Source organism: Salmo trutta, chromosome 12 (genome assembly GCF_901001165.1).
Source record: "Salmo trutta chromosome 12, fSalTru1.1, whole genome shotgun sequence".
Taxonomy (NCBI): Eukaryota; Metazoa; Chordata; class Actinopteri; order Salmoniformes; family Salmonidae; genus Salmo; species Salmo trutta.
In genome coordinates, this window is record NC_042968.1 from 70345660 (window position 1) to 70366959 (window position 21300).

General features: G+C 44.5%; 1 protein-coding gene across 3 annotated transcripts in view; it reads left to right on the top strand.

Moving 5' to 3' along the window:
- The first annotated feature begins 538 nt into the window (after nucleotides 1-538).
- Nucleotides 539-21300, top strand: part of LOC115204089 (pappalysin-1-like) — a 118988-nt gene continuing 98226 nt past the window's right edge. For 2 of the 3 annotated variants that reach the window (XM_029769394.1, XM_029769395.1), the window contains exons 1-2: nucleotides 841-1781; nucleotides 13261-14362. In XM_029769394.1, the coding sequence (XP_029625254.1) occupies nucleotides 1391-1781; nucleotides 13261-14362 (1493 nt within the window). In that variant the 5' untranslated portion in view covers nucleotides 841-1390. The other variant, XM_029769396.1, reaches the window with a different exon arrangement.

Genomic DNA, 21300 nt, shown 5'->3' on the forward strand with positions numbered 1-21300 from the left:
GTCAAAATTTGTGATGAGAATTTCTATTTCCAACTAGGGACGCATTACAATGCAGTTTTGCTGGTGGGAGTGCTGAACATCAACAGCTTTGTTTTAGTGATGCACAATATTTTACCACAGACATAGGTTACTGTAGGCTACAAGTGGGATATTCAAATGGCATACTGGGTGTTAGATTTTTTTTATGCCTTTGCTGTGTATTGCCAAATCTGACTTCAGCCCCCTGGCCTAACCTACTCTATATTTTCCAATCCTGGTTAGTTACACAATTGTATTGATTACTGCTGACCATTTAATAGCTAATAAGACATGACAATCAACATTGGGTTCATGTATTTTAAATAGGAAATCGTATCGGAATGTGATCCAACCGCAACAAGGGAACTGCTGGATGGCCTGTCACTTTCCAGTCTACGTCTGTTTTGTCTCAGAATCAGGTAAAATTGTAGACAATTGTAGCCGCTAGAGGGATACACATACGCTTTCCAAACTCCGTAAACAGCGTCCCATCACTGTGTCCCACGGAGAAATGGAATTGCCGCCACTGAGTACCGGTCTGACTTCCCATTTCGGCAAAAAAAAAAGCCCGGAACGTTCGAAACATGATTTCCACGCTCTTAAAAAGACTTGAGAAATTGCTTTAAAGCGGACGCCCAGTGCTGTTTCTCTCTCCAAGTGTCTCTCTGCTTCAGGCAAATGAATGAGGATCGCGATGCTTCTTACTTTTGCAGTTCTCTCTCGCCTTACAAGATAATTTTGTGCATTTCAACTTTTGAATATCAAAAAACAAGTCAAGGAATGTTTATTTTTTCATTAATAAAATAATGACAGGTCGGTTTATTATGACTTTTATTTAGAATGTAATATGTGGCATTTTGCATACTGTTTTACTTTACTGGTGGGATAAGGAAACAAAAAGGTGTAACAAGCGTTTGGCGGACAACTGTGGGTTTCTGCGACTAGGCTAACTCATACAATCCAAGGAGTGATGGGGGGCATAATCAACCGGATCCCCTCTGATTGATTACTTATTAGTCATCCCTTTGGCTTAATGAGACCCATTGAAAAGGCACAGTAGAACACCTGCATGAATCAAATATTCCTGTGTCCCTTGAATCTCTCCAGAAGAGTCTTACTTTTGCTTAAACGCGGGCAAGGAAAGGGGGTCGTGGCTTAACATTAGCCAATAAGGGGGATATTACAGTATCGCTTCATGGGTTTATTTAGTCTGATTCTACGGTTTGACAAGCAGCTGTAAAGAAAAAAAAACAGAAAGAGAAACTCGGGAAGATTTTTATAGAGGAGCATTGTGGACCTACGAATTTTATACTTGTCGAATTTATATCTATTCATTGCTCTTTATATATTTTTATCACCCCTTCTCCTGAAAATGAAACTTTTGACTTTTCCCTTGCTGCCTTGCCTGGTGATACTCATCTTATGTTTTGGATCAGAGTGCGGGACTGTCCGGAGAAAGGGGAGATCCAAAAGGGACTTGGTGCGTATCAGGGAGGCGAGAGCCACCTTCCCAGGGGCTTGTGCCACACGTCTGCCGCGGGGCAAACGCTCCTTGCCCGGCATGGAACGACGGGTGCCTCGCCAGCGTCGGCGCTCCTCTCAGGCGGAGGAGAACTCTCCAAGTCGGGTGAAAGCTGTTTATTTTACCGGCAGGGGAGACCAACTTCGGCTTAAACCGGGCGTGGAGATACCGAGAGGGAATTTTACTCTGGAGATGTGGATCAAACCAGAGGGAGGTCAACGATCTCCTACGGTGATTGCAGGTAGCCTAAACAACTGTCTCAGTTCACAAATTAATGAATGATCAGAATGATTTTACTAGTCTATGCGCCCTAAAATTCAACAGCATATTTCAAAGTTAAGTGTGAAATATATATATGTTATTACCTCGTACACATTAAGCAGTAAAGTAGGCTAATATATGTTAATAAACCAATTGAATGGCATGACCCATATTTAGCTGTGTAGGCTATTATTTTATCATGCATGTTGTTTTAGCTCAAATCATGCACGGTTGTCACAGTAAAACATCATGCAGTCGTAACTGAGTTGAGAGTGAGTTCATCTCACAACTGACCCACGCCAATGTAATGTGATGTAATACCTTGAAAAGTGCAATAGCCTTTGAGAGATTTTGTGTAGACGCACGCATTAGCCTACTTGGGTATGATCATTCAGCTAATATTTTCGGTCTTAATGAATGCATTTTATATAAATATAAATAACCTGGTATGTTTTTCGAAATGTTCCTCATTTAAACTCTCATGAGCAAAATTACTCAAATATTGGGTGGTCTATCACCATTTTAGCTTATTTCAAGGTTGTTTGATATTTCCATTTATTCCGCATCACTTGATTGACAGGTGATGTCATCGTGCGTAGAAATTGTATTTTTTATGAGACGTCTGGCTATTTTAAACTATGATGTAATGCTCAAAACTTTGAATCTGTGGGCACGTCACAGCAGGCAAAAGGAGAGAGCTAGAGAGATCCATTTTTATTCTGATGTGTCTAGGGCACCGTCCGTGCCGCAATCCAAAGTGCCTCCCAAATCGACACTTCTGGATTGGCTGCTGAGGTTACGAGACAGGAATAGAGTTCCAGGGTTTTCCCCATTGCGCGGAGGGACGCGCTATTAAGCTGCGTCTGGGATTCCTCAAACCTCGACATTTGCGCATAACATTAGTTGACTCTTACATTAATAAAAAATGAAACCGACTGTTGGATTGGGTGGTTTTAGCAGAACAGTCTAAAGACTGGTTTTAGCTTTGTAAAGGGATGGGAGGGAGACAGTGACCTGCTTCATCCACGCACAATTTAGCCTGTGAATGTTGTGAGCTATTACCGAACAGACTATAGCAGACACCGTACTGGTTACAGTCATGTCATTCTGAAATCCACAATGCCAAGTCTTAGACGACATTTTCTTCCAATGTATATAATGTTTATAGATTTCAGTGTCTGTGCCACTGCTTCTGATGTATATTTGTATGAGATTCGATCCCATTGGCTGCCAACAGGGAGCGTTGCAAACACAACTGATTGCATGTGTGCAGATGCATACTACTGTCTGCGACCCCTTGTGAGGCACTTACCATTGAGAAGGGATCTCCAAAAGGTTTTACACACACACAGAGAAATTACAGTTGGCCCAGAACAGAGCAGCACTTAAATGTAGGTCTACAAGGACAGTTAATATCAACAACATGCAAATCAATCTTATCTGGCTCAAAGTAGAGGAGAGATTGACTGCATCACTACTGCTCTTTGTGAGAGGTATTGACGTATTTAAAGTATCAAACTGTCTTTTTATTCGGTTAACACACAGCTCAAGCACTCATACATACCAAACAAGATACCAGAGGTCTCTTCACAGCCCCCAAGTCCAGAACAGAGGCTAGGAAACGCATGGTACTTTATAGAGCCATGACTACGTGAAACTCTCTTCCACCTCAGGTAACTCAAGCTAGCAGAAAAATCTGATTTAAAAAAATAGATAAAAGAACACCTCACACACTCTAAAATACACACTCACACACTATTCTTAGCAATGTGATATAGTATTGTAATGTAATAATGGAGCAATGTAAATGTGTATAATGCACAATGTTTTGTTTGATGTAATGTTTTATCTCTGTTTGAGCCCCAGGAAGAGTAGCTGCTGCCTTGGTAACACCTAATGGGGGTCCTAATAAAATACTAATATTCCTGGTCCATGTGTGTGTGTGTGTGTGTGTGTGTGTGTGTGTGTGTGTGTGTGTGTGTGTGTGTGTGTGGGCGTACATGCATATGTGCACGTTTATTGTGTGTGTGTGTGTGTGTGTGTGTGTGTGTGTGTGTGTGTGTGTGTGTGTGTGTGTGGGCGTACATGCATATGTGCACGTTTATTGTGTGTGTGTGTGTGTGTGTGTGTGTGTATACAGTATGTGTGTGCTAGGTTTGGCCTGGTGGTGGGGGCTGCTTAAGCCAGACCCTTATTAAATTCACTTTAGGCATTTCAACTCTTCAGGGAATCTATTGAGAGCTCTGTGACTCAGATAAATGTCTTAGCCCAACCAGGACATGCAGTCTGCTCAGGGGATGTCACATGTATTACCCATCTTAGCCTATCTTATACATTCAGTTTTATTGTTTGCTCTCGTGGCATTAAGATCAGTGTGGTTGGAAAAATGTGCTTTTGAAGGAAAATAAGAAATGCCCTATCGAGCAAATGTTGTGATGCCTAATCTTTTAAATCCAATTGAGACCTCCCAACAATCCCAGGCCTAAAGCAGTCCCATCCTGTTGTTTTGACCCAGGCCTGGCTTGTTTTCTACAGCTGTTTCAGCCTTGTTGTTGTTTTTGCCCCGCTTTTTATCACGACACTGCTGTTGTTTTTTTATTGAGCTTGTCATCTCGCCGTTTCATAAGTGAGGGGAGATGAGTAGTACAGTACAGTACAGTACTGGGGTATTTACTTATTGTTTACAGTAAAACACACACAGTGAGACCTCTGAGTGCCAACAAAGTGACGGCTTGAGGACCAGAGATAACTCCTGTTTGATAAACATACATCTGTGGTTCCTTTCTGGTCTTACTTACTTAAAAAAAACTCTACATTGTTTGTTAAGGGCTTGTAAGTATGCATTTCATGGTAAGGTCTACACCTGTTGTATTTGGCACATGTGACAAATACAATTTCATTTCATTTGATTTGATTTATTGACTCTATGGCCTAAAACAAGGGCTAGTGGAATACTCAGGTCCTAGTCCAAACCACTTACACAGCAAGCAAGAGTTCCAAGACTCAGGGCCCACCATGTACGTATGTTGCATTGCTGGCATGTGTATGGCCCACCATTGCTGACGTGTTTACAGAATGCAATGCATTTAGTAATGCCTGTTTGTTTGTGGTAGCTAGTATGTAACATTGGCTCTGAGACACAGAGAGGCATTTATGGGATGGGCACTTGCCAGAAGAACTCACTGCCTACTGACATGAGGAGATGTACCCACTGCAGTCTGCTTACTGGTATCAAACAGGAATGCTGGGGATGTAAAACTGACCTGTATCTCACACACACACACACACACACACACACACACACACACACACACACACACACACACACACACAGTCATTTGTAATGCAGATTTGGTCGATGGAACTGCAGGAGAATGACTCCAGCAGAGCAACACGATTCAGGACCTTGAACAGCGTTGACAAAATGAGCATGCGCACACAGGAAGTAGAAAGGACCATCAAAAAAGGGAAAAAAAGGAAGCATTCTTTTTACTCAGGGTAGCAATAATGTAATAGCTCAGTGTTACAACTCCACTGGCTGGCCGATTTGATTTGGGCACTCGTTCAAATACACGCAAACGCCACCAACACCTGTCACTGAGCAGCCTTTCATTTTACAAAGGAGGATGAGTGCTGTTGCTTTAGTGTAGCCTCTTTGGGCTAACCCTCCAGTCAAAGAATCTGTAACGTTGTCTTCTCCCTATTGTGACATGTTGACATGTTGTAACAATTCGTCCCACTTTTGAAAGTTACTCAAAGATGGCCTTTAATGAGGAAGGGGACCCTTAAATTACAGTTCAACTTGACTGAATGCTACCATGCACTTTACATCCTCATGGCAGTTCACGTCTCACATTAGCATGTCATGTTCCGTGTCCTAATGTGAGATGAACTTTACTTCTGACCTTTCTGCCCTTTTATCCAGGTCATGGAGGCCTGTCTCACATCAGAGGAAGGGAAATAAACAGCAAGACATTGGATCAGAGTTTCTCTTCCATGACCAGCTGTAAACAATAAATACCCATGTTGGCAGATGCATCATTTGATAACAAAGCAGAGAGGCACTTAAGTGCTATGCAGCTTTTAGATGTTAGATCATATATAACTAATGACATATACCATCTAAGATTACATAAAAACACTTTGGTTAATGAGATAGTTGAGTATTAAACTTTAATACTCACTCTAGATTTATAGTTTTATAATACGTTAGAGGAAAGCCACAGGACATACAGCAAAGGGCTACATGTAGTCGCTCATCTCTTGATTTCAGACTGTAGTAGGAAACTTAAGGATGAGGTTTAGGGTTTCTGTTGAGGTAATCTAAGGCTGGAAAATGCTGTGAAATTACCATGGTATTTTCCCCAAGCTGTCTGTTACTGTATAGTTTTGGCACATAAGAGATCATTTGCATTCTCTTTTTAATCATTAAACGTAATGAAAAGGTTTCAAGTTAATTACATTGTTGAAAGATGTCTCAAGTTAGTTATAGAGCAAATTGTAATTGACTTGTAATTGACTGTAATTTTTCTGGTGGTTTAAGGGTTTTCACCTGTGGGATGTCTATTGTGTTTAGAGTCTAAAGTATCAGTGGAAATTTCCAACATGTCAAATACCCAGTGTGACGCTCACTTCACTGTGTCCGTACACAATGTCCCTTTCCCCGACTTTCAGAGCCCAAACATTTCAAAAGCACACGCAAAGGCCATTGTTCCCTTTCTCCCTGCTTTTCATCAGATTTCTCTGACGTTTTCTCTCTCTTTTTTCTGTATCTGAGTGTGTTTGCTTTGGGGGAAGACAAATCGCAAGTTCAAGCAAGGTTGACTTTGAACCTGACACGAATGGCTTTTAGCCGTAGCGTCAGTGTGTGTGTGTGTGTGTGGTTGTGTGCCCTATCCAACCACAGAGCAGGTTGGGTCTGGAAAAGTGTACTATATTAGATGAATTGAGGTTGGCAGAATTATGACAGCTGTTTACACTAGGAGCCTTACACACATTTCAGAACACCTTTTAGCCTTGAGTGCGCTAGCTGACAGATGGAGGTTTTTTTTCCTTCCACTGTAGTGGAAATAGTAAGGACGTCACACTCAATACGGCTGACCTTGACGTTGAACCCCACCATGCTATTTGAATGGCTTTGCGATTAGAATATCCCCCTGACTCTTACTGTATGTATGTACAGCTGATGAAAAACGTGAAAAATCCTTAAGAGTCTATTGAAGCACTGGTGCGTCAATCTAAGTAAGATCATAAAAAAATCCCTATCAAAATCTGCCAGTTTAAGCTAGAGATATCAGATACACTTTTTGCATGGGCTGCGTCTCAATCCACCGCATCCGCCTATGTTGGCCTTCTGGTGGAAGGTGGCCGAGCCACAGCAGTGTTTGTCAGACCATAAGACATCCCCAAAATTGTTCTTCTCGCGAAAATGTCTGTAACTTCCAAACGGTTTGGCATGCATGACCAGTCTATGGAAAGGGAAGACTCTCACGAACACGATGGTGTTCTCCGTTTTGCTCTATGACTCCCACTAGTGCCACGGGACTCGTCTGAAGGTAACCCATATAACCCATTGCCGGTTGAATACTGTGGATTGCATTGGGTTGCATTGGATTGTATTGGTTTGCATTAGACACTCCTACTTGGTTCACATTGGTTTAAAAAGACCTGAAATCGGCTCAGATCGCTTTACTTCATTATGTGGATGGCAGTGGAGGCTCCTCAGAGGAGGAAGGGGAGGACCATCCTCCTCAGTGAATTTCATAAAAATGTAAATTGTAAAACATTAAAAAAGTTATCATTTTTAGTTAAACTACACTAAATATAATCACACAATCAAATAATTGATTAAAACACTATTTTGCAAATAAGGTCTACAGTAGCCTTAACAGCACACTGTAGGGTAGCACCCTGGGGTGGCCGGAGGACAGCTAGCTTCCGTCCTCCTCTGGGTACAATGACTTCAATACAAAACCTAGGAGGCTCATGGTTCTCACCCCCTTCCATAGACTTACACAGTAATTATGACAACTTCTGGAGGACGTCCTCCAGCCTATCAGAGCTCTTGCAGCATGAACTGACATGTTGTCCACCCAATCAAAGGATCAGAGAATTCATCTAGTACTGAAAGCATAAGCTACAGCTAGCTAGCACTGCAGTATATAAAATGTGGTGAGTAGTTGACTTAATTTCTTCCAAAAGGAAGGAGAAGCAATAGAGAAATATATAGAGAACTGGGCAAATGGAATATGAATGAGAGTCATCCAAGATGCTGTCATAAAAATAAGGCATACTCATGAAAAAAAATGTGTCGGCACTGACTTCCACAGGGCCCCTCGCAGGATTCGGAGTACTGCTTCCACCCGTGTTTGTACATGTGAGAAACATATGCCCCTGCCAGGGGTGGATCCCGCTTCTCCACCAAAATTATTTGTGAGCACATGTACTGTACTTCCTCATGCTTGAGGAGCTCAGCTAGGTGTTAGGCATATCAGAGTTCTCTGGTGAATGTGCATAGGCACACACACATTGTGTTCACACACGTACTGTACGCACACGTACACACACCCATGTGAAAAAAATAATGTGTTTTCGGACACGTGTGAACAAATTACGTGAACAATTCTGATGGGGCCTCCTGAGTGGCGCAGCGGTCTAGGGCACTGCATCGCAGTGCTTGAGGCGTCACTACAGATCCGGGTTTGTGTCGCAGCTGGCCACGAACTGGAGACCCATGAGGCAACGCACAATTGGCCCAGCGTCATCCTGGTTAGGGAGGGTTTGGCCGGCTGGGATGTCCTTGTCTCATCGCACTCTAGCGACTCCTGTGGCAGGCTGACCCTGTCGCCAGTTGTATTGTGTTTCCTCCGACACATTGGTGCGGCTGTCTTCCGGGTTATGCAAGCAGTGTGTTAAGAAGCAGTGCGGCTTGGCAGGGTTGTGTTTCGGAAGGACGCATGGCTCTCGACCTTCGCCTCTCCCGAGTCCGTTCGGGAGTTGCAGCGATGGGACAAGACTGTAACGACTAAATGAATATCACGAAAAGGGGTACATTTAAAAAAATAAATAATAATATATTTTTTTTAATCTGATGGGATTTTTAATGTTCACATGAGTCAGATGGGGTTTTCGGACACATTAAATTTCACATTCATAGATTTTTTTCACCACTTCCAGGTACATCTGGTCTCCCATGCAGGGATAGACCAGGACCAACCCTGCTTAGCTTCAGAGACAAACCAGCAGTGGGACGTAGGGTGGTAATGTTGCTGGAATTAACATACCAAATTTTGCAACTGGAAAAAAGGCAACAAAAAGGGGTAACATAGGGTTAGATAACGAAAGACAGGGAAAATCGCATTATTATAAAAACATTTTCAGATTATATATTTTTCTTAACCATTTATAATTCATTTGTTCTCACATTTGGAAGTTATTTCCTTGCTATATTTTGTTTGGCTATTTTTTACTTTTGGGTTTATGTTTTGCTTTCAATATCATTCTTTTTGTTTACAATACTAAGAACTTTGTTCTCGACTTCAGAAGTTTGCTTGATATTAAGGGCACAAAAATAACTCACTCACTAGAGGATTGTACCATATAATAACACTATTACTCTATTAAAGGTGCTTAAAGTGGCAATCCTTCATTTAAACATGAACAAATTTTACTCCCCGCCACAGTTTAAGTAAAAAGCTGAGGGATGGGTCTGGAGAAATTCAATCATTCTCAAATCCATAGACTACGCTATAGATGCAAGGACCGACATCCATGACATCAAAATTCTAGGTTTACATTTTTTTAGGCTATACAGTAGTTGCTTACATTTACAATTTGTTTACAAACATTGGAGTAAAACAAGTTTGAATTTGGGGTTCTGATGGGGTACAACAGTTAAACTAAGCTCATGACGCATTTATACAATATATTCTTCAAGAATCAGTAGGTACATATCATTAATTTATAAGTCCAAAAATGAATGTAGCAACTAAGGATTGTCCCTTTAACAGGCAGTGACCTTCATACAGCAGAACTATGTCGCCATTTGAATGTGATCCATTAACCTGCCCCCCAAAAATGTATTCTGTCCACTGTTCCATCTTATCACATGTGAGGAGAATACATTATTTCAACCCCACATTTGAATCTGCAATTCCACATGTGAAAGTGATATTTTCACAGTTGGAGTTTTCTTACATGTGAAACTGCAAAGTTGTTTTGGTGCGTCTAGCATAACAAGGCTTTTGCAGAAAACAACCTTTTCTGGCTCCCCCGAAATGTTGAAATGGCCTCAATGCTCATAAAATCTTTCTTGTAAGAGTTTCTATGGGTCTCCCCAAGCTAAATACTGCATGCACCTTAACCCAATTTCCAGGACATTATTTCAACGCTATCTTCAAATGTATCGTGTCAGTACATCTACTACATAATCTGTACCATATTGTTAATGTCTGGCCTACATCTGAAGAATGAGAGAATGTGATTACATGACACACAGATGCATTTGACATTTTGTTGGATGAATTATAAGACAGTCCAGCGTATTCATTTTACAGTTCAAAATTCACATTAAGAATTGGCTATGGGTGACTCGAAGCAGACCTCCTAGGTTGATGTTGTTCAGGAGACAGCCTGAAAAACTAGCTCTGGGGCCGTGAGGCCCCTGAGACAACTTGAAATGTTAATAACTAAGAATACAAATGATAGTGGTGTAAAGTAACTAACGAAAAACACTTTGAAGTAATACTTAAGTCATTTTTTGGGGTATGTGTTGTCATGGGTGTCGTAAGGATAGGACCAAGGCGCAGTGGGTAAAGTGCTCATCTTCTTTATTAGAAGTAACTTGAACACTTAAACAAAATAAACAAATGACGAAAAGAGTTCCGTAAGGCAACACAGGCTATACAGGAAAATAACCACCCACAAAACACAAGAGAAACAAACCCCAACTAAATATGGCCTCCAATTAGAAGTAACGACAACCAGCTGCCTCTAATTGGAGGTCCTACCAAAACCCCAACATAGAAATAGAAAACTCGATTTAAACATAGAAATAGAAAACATAGAACCTAAACCAAAAACCACCGAAACCCCCCCCCCCTCCCAATCCTCCCACTACGCAGGTGGCTCTGGGCGTAGCTCCCGTTCAGAAGACTCTAGGCTGAGGAGCGTGGCTGGAGACTCCGAGCTGAGGAGGGTCGCTGGAGGCTCCGGGCTGGGGAGCGTCGCTAGAGGCTCCGGGCTGGGGAGCGTCGCTAGAGGCTCCGAGCTGGGGGGGGAGCGTCGCTGGAGGCTCCGGGCTGGGGAGTGTCGCTGGAGGCTCAGGGCTGGGGAGCGTCGCTGGAGGCTCAGGGCTGGGGAGCGTCGCTGGAGGCTCAGGGCTGGGGAGCGTCGCTGGAGGCTCAGGGCTGGGGAGCGTCGCTGGAGGCTCAGGGCTGGGGAGCGTCGCTGGAGGCTCAGGGTTGGGGAGCGTTGCTGGAGGCCGAGTACTCACAGCAGGTACTGGCTGTACCGGGTTATGGAGGCGCACTGGAGGGTGAGTGCGGGGAGCAGGAACAGGACGTACTAATGGCCGAGTGCTCACAGCAGGCACTGGCTGTACCGGGTTATGGAGGCGCACGGAGGGCGAGTGCGGGGAGCAGGAACAGGACGTACTGGACTGGGCAGGCGCACTGGAGGCCTGGTGCGTGGGGCTGGCTTTGGAGGCACCAGACTAGTAACACGCACCTCAGGGCGAGTGCGGGGAGCAGGAACAGGACATACTGGACTGGGCAGGCGCACTGGAGGCCTGGTGCGTGGGGCTGGCTTTGGAGGCACCAGACTAGAAACATGCACCTCAGGGATAATGTGGGGAGCAGGAACAGGGTAAACTGGACCGAGGAGATGCACTGGTGCATCCAGATGCATCCAGATGCGCTGCGCCGGCACACTTCTCCCTGGCTGCCGGCCATCTCTCACCCGGCAACTCTGCGGAGCCCTTATTGACCGCACCGGACTGTGCATGCATATGGGCGACACAGTGCGTATCTCCGCATAACAAGGTGCTTGCTTGATCCATCGCTCCCCATAATAAGCACGGGGAGTTGGCTCAGGTCTCCATCCTGACTCTGCCGAACTCCCCGTGTGACCCCCCATTTTTTTGGGGGGGGGATGCCTCTCGGCCTCATGTAGCTCCCTTAATTTCCTCTCCCAGAAACGTCGTTCTGCCTCCCACGTCCATCCTTCTCCTCGGTGCTCCAATCCCCGCTGCTTGGACTTTGTTTGGTGGGTGGTTCTGTCATGGGCGTCGTAAGGATAGGACCAAGGCGCAGCAGGTAAAGTGCTCGTCTTCTTTATTAGAAGTAACGTGAACACTTAAACGAAATAAACAAACGACGAAAACAGTTCCGTAAGGCAACACAGGCTATACAGGAAAATAACCACCCACAAAACACAAGAGAAACAAACCCCAACTAAATATGGCCTCCAATTAGAGGCAATGACAACCAGCTGTTTCTAATTGGAGGTCCTACCAAAACCCCAACATAGAAATAGAAAACTAGATTTAAACATAGAAATAGAAAACATAGAACCTAAACCAAAAAACACCGAAACACACAAAACAAACACCCCCTGCCACGCCCTGACCAAACTACAATGACAAATAACCCCTTTACTGGTCAGGACGTGACATCTATACTTTACTATTTCAATATTTTACAACTTTTATTTTTACTCCACTGCATTCCTTATAAAAATATGTACTTTTTACTCTACATTTTCCCTCCTCTCATTACATTTCAAATGTTCAGGCAGGACAGCAATATGGTCCAATTCACACAACTATCAATATAACAAGTTGTCATCCCTACTGACTCTAACCTGCGGACTCACTAAACACAAATACTGAGTTTGTAAATTATGTCTGAGCGTACGAGTTTGCCCCTGTCTGTCTGTAAATAAAATAAAAACAAGAAAATCGTGCCTTCTGGTTTGCTTAATATAAGAAATTTGACGTATGGCATTTACTTTTACGTTGTGCTTTTACTCAAGTATGACAACTGAGTACTTTTTCCACCACTACACTGAAGTACATTTAAAAACAGATACTTTTAGCTTTTTACTCTAGTAGTATTTTTCTGGGTGACTTTCACTTTTGCTTGAGTCATTTTCTATTAAGGTATCTTTACTTTTACTCACCACTCCACCACTGACTGCTGTAGTGTTGAGCTCTGCTCTCTCTCTGCTGTACTAGAGGTGATCAGTGAGTTATCTAACACCCTCACTCTTTCTCGCTCTCTTTCTATCTTGATTGAGTGTTGTTCTCTTTAAATTAATTTAAGGTGATGTAGTAAGGACCTTTCTGAAAGTCAAAGCTTCTTTGTCTCTTTTTCTCTCTGTCTCTCTATTTGTCTTACCATATCTCTCTGTCTCTCTATCTGATGTTAACTGACTGTCCCGCTCTCTCTGCTCTCTCCCAGGTCTGTACGATAAATGTTTCTACGCCTCCAGCGACCGGGGTTGGCTGCTGGGCATCCGGGCGGTCAGCGAGCAGGGCAACCGTGACCCACGCTTCTTCTTCTCCCTAAAGACGGACCGTGCCCACAAGGTCACCTCCGTCCACTCCAACGCCCGCTACCTGCCCAACACCTGGGCCCACCTGGCAGTCACCTACGATGGCCTCTACATGAAGCTCTACGTCAACGGCGCCCAGGTGGGCGTCAGCCGTGAACAGTCGGGCAACGTCTTCAGCCATCTGACCAAGAAGTGCAAGGTGCTGATGGTGGGCGGGAACGCTCTGAACCATAACTACCGGGGGACTGTGGAGAGGGTAAGTCTGTGGAGGGAGGCCCGGGGACAGAGGCAGATAATCAGGGACATGCAGGGTCACGAAAATCCTCAAGATGCACCTCAGCTGGTGATCAGGGAGACCTTTGAACACCCTGCCCGGAAGTGGCTGACGGTAAAGGATGGGAGCTTCCCCCAGCCAGAGGAGGGTAGCAGCAGGGTGGGTCAGGCTGGAGTAGGGGTAGGAGAAGGTGGAACTGGAGGGTCCCTGGACACCACACTGGAACCCCCGCCCTGTGGTCAAACTGTCTGCGACAACGTGGAAGTGGTGACCAACTACAACCGCACCTGGACCTTCCGGAAGTCCAAGACGGTGCGTTACCGCGTGGTCAACGTGTGGGACGATGCTCGGCGCCAGCCCACTGTCACGCCTCGTCAGATCCACCTGCAGCACCAGCAACTCAACAACGCCTTTGCCGTCTACAACATCACCTGGGAGCTGAGCGTCCACAACGTCACCAACTCCTCGCTGCGCCACCGTCTGGTCCTGGCCAACTGTGACATCAGCAAAGTGGGAGACGAGGCGTGCGACCCAGAGTGCAACCACACGCTGACGGGTTTAGACGCGGGCGACTGTATCAGGCATCGCAGCCACTGCCCTCAGTCCAAGCAGGGCAACGGGGTGTGCGACCCCGAGTGTAATTGGGACAACTTCTTCTACGACAACGGAGACTGCTGTAACCCCAATGTGACGGATGTGACCAAGACCTGCTTCAACCGCTCCTCTCCACACAGGTCAGCTCTCTGTCTTTGTCTTTCTCTTTGTCGCTGCTTGATGAGTCCTAAACAAAGATATAGCCTGGCTCCAAAGTTGGAGTCAAGGTTTCTCACAAACCATGAAATGATGTCAAAAGGAGATTTGTATGTACTGTACATTTTTCAGGGTCTAGTCAACAATTTTGTGTCTGAAAATTGTTCAATCGTAAGTACTATCAAGTACTATATATATATGTACCTGACATGGCATTCTGTGCATGCTACCCTCACCAACACTGTTAGTTTTCACTGCTATGATCCATTGTCCTTGATGTTGTCATACATACACACTGTCTGGAGTGACTCGCATAACTGCACACATCTTCTCATTACACAGTCAGTCAGGACACTGATGTGAGGTTTTGATACACAGTCTGTCAGTTCCACTGTCTCCTGGCTGGCCCTCTGTGAGCAGAGTGTAACTCTACCCCCGGCGGTATGTGTGGCCCAGCAGGGTGTCCTCTGGGGCCGCTAGTCCAATCTGGCTTTAAGACAGACTCAATCTGCATCCTACACTTGGGGGGCCAAACCAACGAAACACACTGTAGTGACCCTGGGAGTGCCCAGATGGATTTTTTTCTCTCTTCATTTTTCAACTTCTTTTCTCTCCCTCGCTCCTCTCCGTCTATCCTCTGCTGCCCTAATTAAGCTAGATTGATTGGAAACAAGTGAGATTGGAAACAATTACACTCTAGAAAGACCAGAAGGGGTAATTAGAGGTCAGAGGAGAGTGACCAGCATCACTTTGCTAGCAGCACTAGGGACTCATTTCAACGTAGTACTACTCTATCCAGGAAACACCCAAGAGACATTTTTGCAGGGGAAGTACATCTCCCTTGGAAGGGGGGAAACACTTCTCTGCACCGTTACTGCTCTTCTCTTTAAGCCTCTGCAAGAATGTTACAGAAAAATCATAGGATTTTTTTTTTTACCTCAGAAAATCATTTTGAAGTTTGATTACTGCAGGCTTGTGGTGATGAACAGTTTGATAGGGTTACTGGGAGGAGATGCGGAGGCCTCCACTGATCTAGTACCTGCCAGTATCTGCAGGATTCCTACTCTGTACCACAGAGGATGATTGAGCAGCATTGAGAAAAACAGTCTCTGGTTCTCTCTGGAACTGCTTTTTGTCATGGACCTTGAGGGGCTCCAGTAGTAAAGGATTGGATTTTTCTTGGCAGGCGTGACACTCAAGCACAGAGGCCAGAGACATTTTGTGGCAGTTGTAGGGGGTCCTTGTGGTCTTGAAGTTCTCTCGCTGCCTGGAAAAAAAATCGACCAATGTCAGATGCTCGTAAATGTTTTTGGACACCGTCATGCTAAAGAGAGGGGGTTGAAAAAAGCTCCAAATAGGGTTATTGTGGGGATTATTTGTGTCTTTCTGATGTAGCCAGAATCAAGGCACTAGGCTGTTTTCTATCATTCTCATTGCTCAGGCCTGGAAGCACTGTCTCGCTGGCACTCTCTCTGTATTTAAAACGGCTGCTAAACAACTTTGTGTGAGGCGACATCAGAAAGCAAAAGCAGGTGGGTTTGCCATCTCTTCTCTCCCCTCCGTTTCAGTCATCATTACAAAGTCATTCATCAACAATCAGCCAATACGGCTTCTCTTAGAAATCAGCTATTGGCACACGCTTACAGTCCCTACCATTCAAATATCCCAGCAGACGTATGAAAGATGGGCTGTTGAAAGGGGGGATAAGAGAGATTGAGAGAAATTAAGTAAGAGAGAGAGAGAATTCTTAAGTTGATAAAGAGAAGCTCCCCAAGTGCTTGCTTATTTTGGTTTGATTGTGGTATGTGGAGGGCCACACTACAAACATTATTCAACATTCCTCTTTAATTGTGGAATTCTGGATGAACAGCGCGCCACATACGCAAGGGAACAATGGCTGTGAGGTCCTGCGTTTATTTTTGTAGCCCTCATGCCTGTTACCACTTAGTGTGTTTAGGAATCTGGCTAGCAGGGGACTGTGGTAGGCCGCTTGTGCTAGCTACTCTTCTCTGCAGTCCACAGACAGAGGTTCCTCTGGAAATACCAGCGATAATACTTAACACTCCCCTCTCGCCGAAGGAAATATTTTTCATTGTTTTCACAGGCCTTTGTTGTTATGCTGTTTTACGGTTATGCCAATATTTTTCATGGGATGACATTCTTACTTATGTCTGGTACTGTGCTTAACGGTATGTGAATTTCTGAGGTAAAACAACAGTAAGTATCCTTTGCGGAGAGTAAGAGGAAAACATGGTCTGGACACTGACAGCTCTCTTCGAGAAATAAGCGGATGTTTGTGTTTGAAACACTAAAAAGAGACATTCGATCTCAACTCAGTTTAATTCCACATGTACAACACACAATCTCAATATGCTACATCCTATAGACATTTCTTTCCTTCCACGTAAATGGTTCTATCTAGATTTACTGACATACCTGTTGCACAGGATCTACACAGGTGAGAAAGGAAGCCGTCATGCCTCTGGCCCAGCTTCGTCAGGGATGAAGAACAATTTGTTCCCGCTTGGCCTCTCTGCATGTCACTGTCTCTCTCCCTGGCACAGTGGCAGGTTAATGGTCACACACACACACACACACACACACACACACACACACACACACACACACACACACACTCTCACCCCAGCCCAGCCCACTCCCCTCCTGTCTTTCTCAATGAGTGTATTCTCCCAGGACCATTGAGTTGGGTGCTTTACAATCTGTCTTCTAAGCCCTGCAGCTCATAAACCAGGCCCATGTTAATGGTTTCACCATTCACCCCAGGGCATAAAACTAGCTGTTAGCACTCTCCCTTGAAAGCCGTAACACCTTTGTAAATGCACCTGTTGGTTGGTTGACCCCGGCCCGGACTGAGTTCACCTGTGTTCGTCCCCACATGTCATCAGCCGGTACTGGGTGGGATGCTGAGGTGGGGTGGGGTAGGGAGGGTGGGCCACAGAGGGGGGTGATGGATGTCAATAGGGTCATTGGGGTCAGGGTGTGGAGTGGAGAGGTGTTGAGTAAAAGTTTAAGATTGGCCTTTTCCATCTACCTCAACTGAAGAGTTAGGAAAGACAGTTGAAGTACTGTTATTGCTATCACCACCATAGTTGGTGGTGATAGCCCATCTTTCATACGTCTGCTGGGATAAATTATAATCAGGAGTTGATTATAATTTACATGGTTGAGATGGTACAGAAATGTCGTACAGTGGCAGTCACATGGAAAACTGTCATGTTGAAATTTACCCGAGAATGACAACACATTTTGAAGGCTGTCCCACCACCTCTGAAACCCAAGTTTATGGTCATGATTGGTTGGTATGGACACACCACCAACACTATTAAGAGTGTTGGTTATAAACAGAAGAACTACAAGCACTGGAAATGATATAATGTGTTTCTAGGCTCGGCCCTATATACTCAGTACTGTACTGTAACTCTGTAACTGTGGAAATCCCAGTTGTCTAGCTCGGGTGTCCAACCTTTGAAATCCGAGTGTCAACACTTGGTCTTATGTATGTTGTGTCTTCCTTGGAAGGTGAAAAAAAACCACAAAATATTGATGGCGAAAAAGAGCATGAGTGTGGTAATAAAGGCAGGGATGAATGATGGCTTTAGGATCTGTGCATTGACCGAGCCGATGACAGGAGAGCTGAGGATTTCTTGGCTGTAACGCTGCCAACTCACCACAGCGTTTCACACTCAGCAGCCCCAGACATATGTATACGAGGCACATTTATGGGCTTATATGAATTATATATGGGTGTAAATGGATGAAGTCATAATCCTCCATTTAATATGTATCAGATATACAAGCATTAACACAGCAGTTTGAGCACTCATCACACCCCGGACTGCCTCGGAACAGATGCCTGCTGACGTCTGAATTTAGTGAAGTTACATTTTCCTTCTTTTTCTCCTCTCGCCTCTTCTCTCTGAGGGTCTTCTCGCACATCTCTTTCTAAAATCTAGATTCTCTTCCCAGGGCATGCATGAAAAGTGGAGTGTTCAAATGAATGGAAAATTCTGTCTCTCTTGTGTGGCTCGTCCCTTATGAAAGTGCAAGACGAGGGGCTAGAGGCGAGGGATAGAGGATGAAGGGTAAGGGTTAAGGGTAAGCGATGAGGGGAGAGTAGCGCTGAGGGGGGTGAGACTGACCCTCAGGTCCTAATTTGGGTTATACCAGAGACAAGACATCCTTAGAGAAGGGACTTGAGTCCAGGGAATGGAGACAGGGAAGGCGGATGGAAAGAGGAAGAACCGGAAGGAGGGAGAACGCAGAAGAGAGAGGGGGAGAGACAGGGAAAGTGAGAGAGCGTGTTAGAGAGGGAGAGAGACAAAGTCGATCGCATGACTGGTCCAAGACTGGCATACTCACTCCCAGGGACGACACTGGCTAAAGTGATGTCAGACAGCCACTGCTCTCTCCCCTTTCTCAACAGCCTCCCACTACATCAAGCAGTCAATTACTTTCCTACAAAGCTAATCACATATTTATACACACAGAAGAGTGCAAATCCATGCAACCTGACAGACACACATGCAGCCTGGCCTGTTTTTATGCAGTCATGCTAAACCCTGCTGTTTGTGCGCCAGCCAAGGCCACAGCCTGCATCCGTCCATCCAGTCCACATCTGATGTGTGTTGTGTTGTTGTAACGAAGCCAGTGCATTAAACCTAATTGAACTCAGATCAGATGGGTTCTGATCTACAGTAGTACTGCTTTTATCTGTCGCTGACTTACTCATCTCCCCATTAAACCCCCCTGATCCTTTTCCCCCCTCATGCACGGCAGCCAAAAAGCTGGACAAATATTTTCAGAGGAAATAATGAAATTCCTGAAATTATTAGGGAGAGGGACATTATATCATGTGCTCTCTGTAGGTCTGGGCCCTGTGCGCGCCTCTGCTCTCCCATAGGCCATGGAGGACTTTTCCACTATGCCACTCCTTTATTCCAAACATACCTGGCCCGGCCCCTGTGACAGGAACTAAACTAACACAGCATCCTTATCCTTCCTCACCTGCTGGTCCTGGAAGAGCCAGATCATCAGCAGCAGGGGGTTGTGAAACAGTTTAAGTGCTTACAGTACTTCAATTAACAATACTGACATACTGGACCAGCCCCTGAAGAACTCGTTTTTTTTATATTGCTGGTAGACAGTACAGTTATTGATATGTGAAACCCTCAATCAGATGTAGCTACAGATCTTTTGTAAAAGATGTCCATTGACGTCAAAGGGAGCAGAAGGGTACAGCTTGTCCTCCTGTACCACACTCTAACAGCTGTGGTGTGCCATAACGACATGTACTTCCCCTATCTGCACCTCTTGGTTTGGCCCAACCTCCTATAAAGCCTTCATTATTCTGTCCCGACGCTTGACAAACCATATCCTAACATGTCATCTGCCACGATCAGTCACTCCAATTATACTTTATAACACTCCAGTGTCCTCCACTCCTCCAGTGCTATGGATGGTAGTTCAGGCTATATTTTTATCCACTAAGGAGGATGACATACTGTACTGTACCTTGGCCGGCCTGGCACCAATGGTTTTTACTGCAACTTTTTACGGGCACTTTTTTTTCTTCTTCTTCCTTTTACGATGTCCTCATTTGTCATGTTTGTTGTTGACGTTTATGGCTGCCTGCTTCACCCTCGTGCTCCGTTGCCCTGCTTCCCCACTCATGGATTCTCTCCCTGATTCTGAGACCTCCCCTCCTCTTCTTCGCTTTGCGAATTTGTCACATGCTTCGTAAACAACAGGTGAAGATTAACAGTGAAATATTTACTTATGGACCCTTCCCAACAATGCAGAGATTTGGATAAATAATAACACAAGGAATAAATACACAATGAGTAATGATAACTTGCCTATATACATGGGATACCAGTACAGAGTTGATGTGCAGGGGTACAAGGTAATTGAGGTAGATATGTACATATAGGTAGAGATAAAGTGACTAGGCAACAGGATAGATAATAAACAGTAACAGCAGTGCATGTGATGAGTCAAAAGAGTTAGTACAAAAAGGGTCAATACAGATAGTCCGGGTAGCTATTGGTTAACTGTTTAACTAACTATTTAGCAGTCTTGTGGCTTGGGGGTAGAAGCTGTTCAGGGTCCTGTTGGTTCCAGACTTGCTTTACTAGCCATGTGAAGCAGCTAGGGCTCTCTCAAATTAATCGTTCATGTAATTACATAAAATATAGCAGGTCAATTTTCTGCCATCGTCTCCCCCTGTAGATATAAATGTTTTTCTCTTTGGCTGGTCACCTATAACGCCATGGTTTAGAACCAGACATTATAGAAGGTGTATATTTTGTGATTCTTACAAACAAGAAACTCAAACATGGGTGAAATAAGGGTCAAAACGTGAAATGCAACTTGTTCTACTGCATGTTTGTCAATCTGATTCGTGATGATATATCAGAGAGCGATGTTTTTTACTTCACCTCCAGTTGCCCTTGTCTTCACAAAAACAGAGGACAACTATGGACTGAAAAAACTCACATTTGCAACATATTACTCTCTCCTTTAAGACTTCACTGATCTTCTCAATAGGATTTGCCAAGACCAAGATCTTGGTAATTGAATAAGAGCTTTTGACATGGGCAGAGAGAAGGGGACTGACAGTTTCATGGGGTGGATTATCTGTTCTCATATGATATTCCATGTCCACCTCTTGCATAGTATTAGCCAAGCACGGTAAACACATCTTAATCAGATCTGCTCAAGGTGGGCTCTAGACTACCTACCTAAATTCTGTTTCAATCTGATCTGAAGCCTGTCTCAGCTCCAGGAATGATCTAGCTACCTCTTTTCTTAAGGGTCTATTGTTGTCAGAAATGTTAAAATTCTTCTTCAGAAATAGGAAATAACTTTGCTCCAGGGCCCATTGTAAATCTGAAGTCTTTGC